At 36.9% G+C, this 10,245-nt stretch overlaps 1 protein-coding gene across 5 annotated transcripts in view; it reads left to right on the top strand.

The window, feature by feature from the left end:
* The window catches only part of Nkain3 (sodium/potassium transporting ATPase interacting 3), a 652,366-nt gene that overhangs the window by 597,039 nt on the left and 45,082 nt on the right, over positions 1 to 10,245 (top strand). For all 5 annotated transcript variants that reach the window (XM_031366509.1, XM_031366514.1, XM_031366513.1 and 2 more), the window contains one exon: positions 9,013 to 9,073. In XM_031366509.1, the coding sequence (XP_031222369.1) occupies positions 9,013 to 9,073 (61 nt within the window). The remainder of the gene's footprint in view (positions 1 to 9,012; positions 9,074 to 10,245) is intronic.

The following is a 10,245-nucleotide window of genomic DNA, read 5'->3' on the forward strand; positions in this document are numbered from 1 at the left end:
GAAAGATAGACCTCATGACCAACCCAACACTGAGAGTGAATCATCAGACAGTGCTCAATCCTGATGCCTCAGAAAAAGAAGTCAAAGTTTCTCAAGTTACTGAACAAATAAAGGCAGTAACCCAGTATATAAGTGCAAGAGACTTACACTAGCTGAATGACATGACTGGTGACTTTAAGCACTGGTGACACCCAAAATTTACAGTTTGCTCCACATTGTTTTAGAATGCAGGCTCTTGTCCCTCATCCCATTCAGAAATTTGAAGAATCCCTGCCTCTTACAAGGTCAACTACTAAGTATTAAAAAACAAAATCCCATATTGAGCTAAAGAAAGAAAATTCTATGGTAGAGCCTTGTGGTCTAGACATGGATAGATGATGCAATAATTTTAAATGTGCCCCTGTGGAGGGTTTGTGAGCCTGGAGCAAAATAGAGAAAGACACAGACATTCTCCCTGAGGGACCAAGGCAGGACTTACAGAGGGTGACACACCAAATGTCTGATCAATTCCCAATTGTGGAAAGTAATTAACCTCTTATATGGGAAAAAATGTTAAGACCAATTCTTAAGTCATTACCTTCATTAAGTATATTGGAGAGGGTAGTTTTATGCTGCCAGAATTTACCACACAAAGAAGATAATTTTAAGTTCTATATGCTAATGGATGGCTTTTATGGAAAAGACAAAGAGTCAGCTTTAAAAAGACACCCTCTTTTTTCTGGCAGCAGGTAAATAGTAGAGGATTGCAAAGTTGATCCTCAATGGGAGGAGAGGCCGTAGGGGAATGCCAGGGCCAATAAGTGGGAAAGGGTAGGGTGGCAAGCAGGGGGAGGAGAGAGGGAACAGGGGTTTGTTCTTCTTGATTGTTTTTTTTTTTTTTTGAGGGGAAACTGGGAAAGGAGAAATCATATGGCATGTAAATAAAGAAAATATCTAATTAAAAAAAGGACACCCTCTTTCATAACTTTACTAAAATCAGAAATATAGACCAGGCCTGTATCACAGTGCCAAGTTCTAAACTAGCATTCATGAAGCTCTGTGTTCAATCTTTAGTACTTCAAGAAAAAATTCTTTGCCTAGGTAAAATGGTTTTTACCTATAGTTTTAGCACTCTGGGACTGAAGCAATGGCTTGCCATTGATCTGAAGGTAGCTTGTGCTACAGTGTATCCCAGGCCAGTCTGGATTACAGAGTGAGACCCTGTCTCAAATATCTAAAACCACAAAGGATAAAATACTGAGGACTGTCACTCCTGTGTTACTTATGCTGTATGTTTTTTTTCTCTTGGCAAGAATATATTTGATTCCATTTTTTGTAGATCAGCAGAGAGCCACAGAGAGTATTTCAACTCTTACTCTAGGAAACCAAGAAGCACACAGCCAGCCATCTACAATTTGGTGATTAACAGGATGTCTAGACAGGCTCTTATGAGCATAACATTATTAATTAACCAGCAGTTTGGTTAATCACAATAACAAGAGTAATTCCTGAAATAAATATTTTATTAATATGCCCATCAATAAAGCAAAAGTAAAAGGAAATATTTTAATTAATTCTTTTGTAATAATATTGAGATTGTGACTGGCAAATTCTGTTTGAGAGCATGGAGAGTGAGCTAATGTTTCTAGCATAGTAAATCTTCATCGTATTCTTTCTAATGGAACTGTATATTTCAATTTCCTGGCCAGAATTCCTTTTATGTCATCAATCTAGACTATATTAAGGTCCATTAGTGAACAATTGGCTCTGACAAACATTCTGTTGGTATATATTGTTCCTCTCTTTTAGAACTGTGCATTCCCAAATTCCCACTGGTAAGATCATTTTTTGCTAGATAAGGGATGTACTTTCACTATGATTAAATATCTGATAATGTCCTCTGTCAATCAAAAACATATTTGATAAAACACATAATATTTGAAAAGGAAAAAGGTAAATACACTGACCATTACATACACAGCACATATTTTCATGAAATACAGCTAATCTAATATTTTTCAGAATCCATAGCCTTAAACCATGAGGGAGATATACAAGTTACATTGAATTTAATCTGAAAATATTAGCCCAAAGCCTGCTGTTTTGCCTTCACAGAAGTCCATGTATAATGAACTTCCGTGTTCCTCCTGACTTACTTACTGCCATGGGCAATCCATCTATCCCGAAACTGTTTATTCCATTTCAGCTTTACTTACTTGGATGCGGAAATGAAGGCAATAAACCTCACATCTAATCTTTAATGTTAACCATCTGGTCAACATATATTTTAAGGCTAGAAGAAGATTTAAGCTATAACCACATAAAAGTTTCCTGCAAAAAGTAAAATTTTATTTTATGCTATAAAAGTCCCTTGGAGGACACATATTTGTATCTTTAAGTGTATAAATGTATATTAAAATGATTTACCAATGAGCACTTAATACTTTCCAGACCTGTTCTGGCAGCTGGCAGGAAAACCAGAAGGCCAGGCTTACAGAGATGCTCTGCCAGGGAGCAAGAAGTGGGGGGTGGGGTGGCTGTTCAAAGCAAAGTGGACTCCTGTTGAGTCTCCAAGCCCAACTCCATCAAATTAACTTCACATATTGATATGTGAGAGCAGTGTTTTAGCAAGACTGCTTGCTCCTAAGGGGCCTTCTCATCAATCCTCTGGCCTTTCTTCCCGTAAATGCCAATAGACCAGCCAGTAAATGCTGATGGACTTACCAATAAATGTTGACGGATCCAGCTGTGCCAAGCAGAATGAGCAATTTTAGAAAACACAAAAATATATGTTCTCTGTCAAAATGAACAGTAATGTGTGCATGTATACTCTGGATGTCCTGCTCAAAAGACATCGGAAAGAGAAATAACAGTAATCCACTTTCCCTGAAGTCAGCACAGGTGTGAGTAAAGGTGTTGCCTAGTTTCTTTAATTACAACAGAAATTCATACCCATAATAGTGAGTGGCATAATAGTCTCAGTCTTGCATCAGAGTCCCTCGTGCACTCATTCAAGCATGGCCACACATCATTGTCTGCCTCTCACTTATCTAGATGAGAAATGGGGATTATGTGTGAGAATTAATTGGCCTTAGTTTGATATGAAAATTAAAATATAAAGTTATTGTATAACATAAAAACCTCTAAAATAAAATTAGAAATGCTTGTTTAAATTTCTGTCTGTGTGTCATTAAACACCAAAACTGGTTCAGATGGGTTTCTATCCAGGCTAGGTCTATCATTTCCTACACTATTGTAGAAGACCCAAAGTGTTTGTCATTTAGTCATGATGGATAGAAAGAAACCTACAGCTAATTTAGCTACACCTTGGTCTACCCCTTATGATTCCAAAGAAATATAATCCATTAATGTTTATCTTACTGAGCTCAGAATCCTTGAACCCATTAAACTATCTTTTCAAGCAAAAAGGAATGTCTTCAAAGTTAGTTGCCTAAGCAGGCTGACCTAGTCGCTATTCTATTGCTATGAATAAACACAATGACCAAGGCTACCCTTAGAAAGCATTTAACTGGGAATTGCTTACAATTTCTGATGGTAATTATCATTATCAGAATAGCGAGAAACATGGCAAGACATAGGCTGGCGTGGCCTTGCAGTTCAGAGCATTACGTCTTAGACCATATGCAGGAGAGAGAGAGAGAGAGAGAGAGAGAGACAGAGACAGAGAGACAGACAGAGACAGAGATGAGAGACACACAGAGAAATAGAGAGACAGAGAGAGACACAAGGAGAAACAGAGAGACGGAGAGACAGACAGAGAGAGAGAGACAGAGAGATACAGAAAGGTACAGCAAGATACATATATAGACAGAGAATGCTGGGGTTGCTGTGAAACCACAAGCCCACCCCTAGTGACATATTTTCCCCAACAGGCCACACGTACTCCAACAAAACCACACCTGTTAATTCTTATAATCCTATCAGACAGTTCCACTCCCTGATGACTAACCATTCAAATATGTTAACCTATGGGATCCATTGTTATTCCCAGCACCACACAGGCTAAAAAGATACAGAAGACAACCCAGAATACCTGAATCTGAAGGATGCACAGATAATATATGCAATATGAGGATAACGTGCTACATCATTTTTCATATTTACTTTTATCTGAACCTAACAAAAACTTCTAATGTTATCTGACTTGTAGATTCCCAGGGATGGCCTTTCCCAGGCAAATACATCAGGTAAACTGTGGCACTGAGACTCTGCCAATGTCCTAGAGAGTGTGGAGAGGGAAAAACCAGGAGCCACAGAGTGACTAGATTTCCTATAGCAGTCATATAGAACTAAGATTAACTAGAATTCATGAAGGGTTCAGCACATTTACAAATTACATACTAAATATAGCAAAGAAAAATTTCTTTCAGGTGACATTGATGCTTCTTCTGCAATAATCTGTGGCTTATAAATAAAAATGTGAATTATGTTTCTTGTTAAGTAAGAGTGCACATGCAGCATCCTCTTGGTATAAGTGTGGTATCTATCAGACACAATACAAAATAAAAACCACACTATTTCAAAATGAAAGAAAGCGCACACACACACAATTTGAAGTTGTCAGTATAACCACTTGAAATGAGTAGTGTTTAAAGCACTTAGGTTCTGTTCTTAGAGCACATATTTTAGAAAAGTTGAAAAGACATAAAATATGATATAAAATGTATGGATATTAGCTGCTTTCATCTCAGTATTACACAATGGTGTTTCCTGAGTGGAATGAAAGAAGATGTTACTTCAATATCATGATCCCAAACACTGACCTCAGAAAGCTATTCTCTCACACCATCTCCTAGAGCTAAAGTTGTATGGTAAGCTTGTCCATGATTTAAAACAAGTTCACAGATATATAATGTATGTCCCTGGAGGGTTTTCCCATCCCAATTCCTGACACCTACATAACTATTCAACAAAACAGGCAATGAACTGAGTTTGCAGACGAAGGTAGGTGTGATAATTGGTTGGTCTTGACAATGGGGAGATTGTCCAAGGTCGTCCAGGCAAGTTCAACACAGTGACCCACACCAGGAAAAGCAGGACAAGGAGGCAGACTGGGAAAGACAACAGTGACAGTAGCCTGAGAAGAAATCTGTCTTGGGATTGTGAGCACTGAGGATAGAGAAGTGGTGCCACCAGCCAAGGAATACCAACATCTTACAGAAGCTATAGAAGCAAGAAAACAGATGTTGCTAAAACTTTCCAGAAGCTACAACTCTGCTGAAGTGTGATATTAGATCACTGAAGGTTATTTCAGACTTCAGCAAGGAAAACCAGTTTATGTTATTAATGCCAATTTATTACACCAACAACATAAAACCAGTATAAGAGAGTTCCCGGTTTAAGCATAAGTATATATGTTATATATTTATATAGAGAGAGTTGAAAACAGTTGCCTCTCTAGCTGTTGTATTGAGTGCACAATGTGCACTCCAAAACGGAGACACCAACAAGAGCTAGGTACCTGTCCATTGGCAGGTGCCTTCCAGTACATGATTTAGCAAGAAAACTATTCCAAGGCTGTGAAGCCACCATTACTTTGTGAATTAAAAAATTAAATCCAATGCATTTAGCAAGCATTTTATACCATAAAATCTTACACACACACACACACACACACACACACACACAAGACTGGAGCCTAGATTGATGGTTAAGAGCACTTACTATTCTTGCAGCAGACCCAGGTTCAGTTTCCAGGATCTACATGGTCACTTATAGCCATCTATAACTCTAGTTCCATCTTCTGGAATTCAATATCCTCTTCTGGCCCATACAGGAACTTGAACACACATGGTACACATACACTAGTGCAAGCACACACACGCACACACACACACACACACACACACACACACACGCACACATACATAATAATAAATAAATCTCAAAAAATAACAAATTATTGAGAATGTCAAATTCTTAAACGGACAAACTTTTCACATAAGTCATATAACTATAACTAATAAAGAGTCAAAATGCATTGATGAACTAAAGGTGTTAGAAGGTAAAGAGGTGTTTTATTTTATGAATACATACTTTCTAGGAACAATACTCTCTGCTGTCAACAACTGGAAAGACGAGTATTGTTAGTAACTACTGTGGTTGAATAAGTGATACTTCAGCTTATTTTCCATTGTTTAAACTGAATCATAATAATTATATATTCTTACTGCATCAAATATTTAAAAATTACCAAAAGGTTGGATTTTGATTGGTCTTACTACAGGGAAATGGAACAAACTTTCTAAACACCAAGTCAATAGTTATAAAAATAACAAAAGGAAATGCCCAGTAGTGTTTTCCTACTGGGCAATTCTACCTTAGTAGAAGTAATTCCACCTTAGGAAGTAAAATACAGAAGTAGAGACAAATGCACAGAAAAAATCAATATTATATTATTTATAATAAGTGACTTAATAATAGAATACTGTACATTAGAGTACATTCAAATGATGTATATTTATGTAGACATGAGTGGCTTAGTATTGACCTGTGTCTGGGGTGTGTCACAGTGACTTACAGACTATGTGAAAGTACCTAGAGGAACCTCCAGCAAGTGGAGATCATAGTGCTTGCGGTGGTCACAGGTCATGTATTTTCCGCATGAAGCTGACTTTCTGCACAAGCTGGATTCAGTAGAAGCCAGTGGAAAAGCAGTTCATTCTTCCACTGCAACTTCAGGCACATTCAAAGACCCTATTTCATCTCACATTCTGGATCATATTTCAACCTGAGTTTACAGTTTTGGGGGTTCCCTTGTAGATATTAAATTATTTCAGCCAGGTTTATATGAACTCTCAGCTCCTCATCCTGAGCTGAGTCTTACTATCCAGGTCTTCATTAAGAAGGGACCATATAACTGGCTGCTTTTCTCTTTCTCTCCACTCCTCCTTCCTTGGTCATCCAGGGGATGGAGGAGTGGTGATGGAAGATAGATGGAGTAAGGATGGAACATCACTGGCTCACATGTAAGCTGGCAGAGGACACTGGCTGGATCTGACAATTCACACCAACTGGTGTTTCATCTAGAGAGCAATTCTGTGGATGTCTCAGAATCTCCCTCAACTCCTCCTTCATGATTTCTCTGCATTGTCTATGTGTCTCTCAGTATTACCACTTTCTGGCTGACTACTTAACACCCATCCTTTACTCTTTGTACACAGATTCTTAGCCTCCTCCTCCTGACCATCTCAGTAGGAAGCCCCTCTGTAAGCATGTAGAAGCCTCCTCCCTAATGTCTCGCTCAGCATCTTAGACTTCCTGGCCTTAGCTCCATCATCTGGAGTATGATTATAAGCCTGAGTTAGGAATCACTGTGAGCAGTTGGATTTCCTACAGGTATTCCTCACAATAGGAAGACCAGCCTTTGACCCTGGGGCTATCTTCACTATAAAACAACACTGAAAAGCAACAGTTCCTTTTCAGTGTTGCTTTACAGTGTGGATAGGAGGAGGGAACAAGCTTTGACCACACAGAAAAGGGAAAAATGGATGACTATAACAGATAGAGAGGCAGCAGTTTTTAACTCTATTGACAAAGTCTACTAATTTTAGATTAGCTGAATGAACCAAATTCTTACCCTCACCTAATGTCTGTGTCACCCTCCAAGCAGAACCATTGTTCATTGAAACAGTTGGTGAATGACTTTATGGATAGACCATCTTAATACACACACCATTTCTTAAATGAATGTAACCTGTTCTCTGTGGGCTGAGAATGAAGTCACTCACTCAAGTCAAATAGCTTTGACCATAGCAGGAAGTTTGTATCCAAAAATCATGCCTACAATTCATTTCTTGGTGCAGCAGAACTGGCAACTCTCAGCTTTGCTACGATGGAGGTAAAATCCTTTGGTGATGTTTGGTGATGTGAAGTACAGCCTTATTACAATGAAATCCAATGTCTAAAAATTGTTCTTATTTTGTGCTTGTACCACAGTAAAAGCCACGATTTTAAACTCTACTAAATGCAAAACAAGCAAACAAAAAGACTTTATATATTTATGTTCATTTAAGAAAATACTAGCAGTGATGTATTATTTTGAAATATATAGTTAATATCTTTGGAGGTATTTAAAAATTATATTGAGAAAAATGTATTTTTACTATTGCTGTAGATGAGCATCTTGATTATTGTTTTATATCAAAAAACTTTTATAATACTTATTTTATTGCTATAATATTTTATAAATTTTAAGAAATATGACAAAAAAGATATTATAGGTATTAAAGGGGGGTCTCTGGGAGGAGTTGGGGTACAAAAGGGAAACAAGAATGTGATTTAATTCTATTTACTTAAAATATGTTTTTTAAATGTTAACAAATTCAGATAAATTGAAATCATATAACTTTTCTCATCATAATGCAATAAAAGTTAAAAAAATTTAGATTAGCTGAAATTAAGTAACAATATTAACCTCTAAGAACTGTTGTGTCCCCCGGCTGAAATCATCTTTCAGGGAAGTGCAAAAAAAACATACAAGAAGCACCAAAGGCTGCTCTGTGGCTCCTCTGTTCTTTGAGATATTTTCTTTCCTACTGCATTTCACCACTAACTAATTACCAGCAAGTTAATGTATTTTCTTATGATGTAATTAACAAAACAGTTTAGCAGTCTATAGAATTTACATTGTCACCATGTTTTAAATTATTAAGTAGATGATTTCTGTTTAATTTATGTGCAACATATTTTGGGTTCTTTTCTGTATGTTAAACATTAAAATTGTTATCCGAAAAATGAATATAGTAGACATTGCTCTATAAATAGGAAAAAATAAAAAATACAATATGAATAATTTGTAATGGTTTGTATATTCTAAATCTAAGGGAGGTATCCAAAAACTGTTTCTATTCTTATTTATCTACAATTTTTAGAAAGCTAATTAGCATACTGAAAAATGAATACGTTTTAAATAACAGCTATTGTTTAGTCATAAAAGTTTATTCTACTACAAATTCATAGAGGTTATTGATATATTGATACAAACTCTAAAAACATCTGCTCTTTTTCCAGCTGGTTGGTTTTGTGTATGCCTGTTACGTGATCAGCATTTCCATGGAAGAAGAAGACACCTGTAAGTACCACAGTCATTCCCTAAAAGCTATTACAAGACTAGGAAATCTTTCATATTTCAAATCAGAAATGACTGAGCTTAATGGCGTAAAGTTATAATAGAGGAAACAAACTCAGCCTCACATAAGCTAGGGGGCACTATACACTCACCATCTCTCTGAATTCTCAGAAATGGGAGAAAGACTCAGAAGCCTGGAGACTGCTGTCAGACCATGTCAGAAGTCCCAGCATGTGTGTAAGCCACATGCTGAGCAGATAGTTAGAGGTTATTCTATTCATCACCAGTTGGGAGCATGCTGGTGGTAAAACTTTGAAATTTAACCAACAGCAATAATAGTAATACAATGTGTTGTATGTATGAACTAAACAACAAAATCACATGAATGATACAACAAAATTACAGTCTTTCATGTAGGATTCTTTTGAAAAAACTGAGGAGATACTAAAAGTTACTCGTAGGATGCTCACAAACTAAGTTATGATTTAGCATAAAATAAAAGGCATATCATGCCTTGAGGTTCTGTTTTAGAGGCATATCTGCACAGATCAACAAATGCCACTTTTTGAGCACCTGAAAATTTATAAGGCACTTTTCACACAACTCTCTGGTGTGTTCACATAAGACAATGACAAATATTAGCCAGTTTTTATTTTGAATTACTTTAGAAAATCACATAAATGCATTTCCAATGTTATTGATATTGCTTAAAATGAAGATTTTAAGAAAATAGGGTGGTATAGCTAACCTTTTTAAAGGCCTTCCTAGAATACAGTTCCCAGGGTAATGGTGCCCACCAAAAACATGCAGGAGTGGTGCCTAGTCCGAAATCCATGGCAATGTGGTCTCATCTTAGTTAGCACAACAAATAACAGACAATTCTAGACCTTGAGACTAATGGTGTCAGTTGTTGAAAACAGGTAAACACTGGCAGCATGTTTAGTGTCTACTTGGAATATTTTAATGTTAAATGGGAAGGAATTCCTGGCAATTTCAACGGCGCAGTTACTGTAACAACCTGTCTTACTTGGAGGGGAGCTTCCAGGATGATAGCTTCAAAACTCATTTTTGTATAAACTGAAAAATCTAAACATGGATCAGCATTGTGATTCAAGTCCATGCCACAAAAAAAAAGAGAGAAGAGAAAAGGAAAGGAAAGGAAAGGGAAGGGAAGG

The sequence above is a fragment of the Mastomys coucha genome, unplaced genomic scaffold (assembly GCF_008632895.1).
Source record: "Mastomys coucha isolate ucsf_1 unplaced genomic scaffold, UCSF_Mcou_1 pScaffold14, whole genome shotgun sequence".
Classification (NCBI taxonomy): domain Eukaryota; kingdom Metazoa; phylum Chordata; class Mammalia; order Rodentia; family Muridae; genus Mastomys; species Mastomys coucha.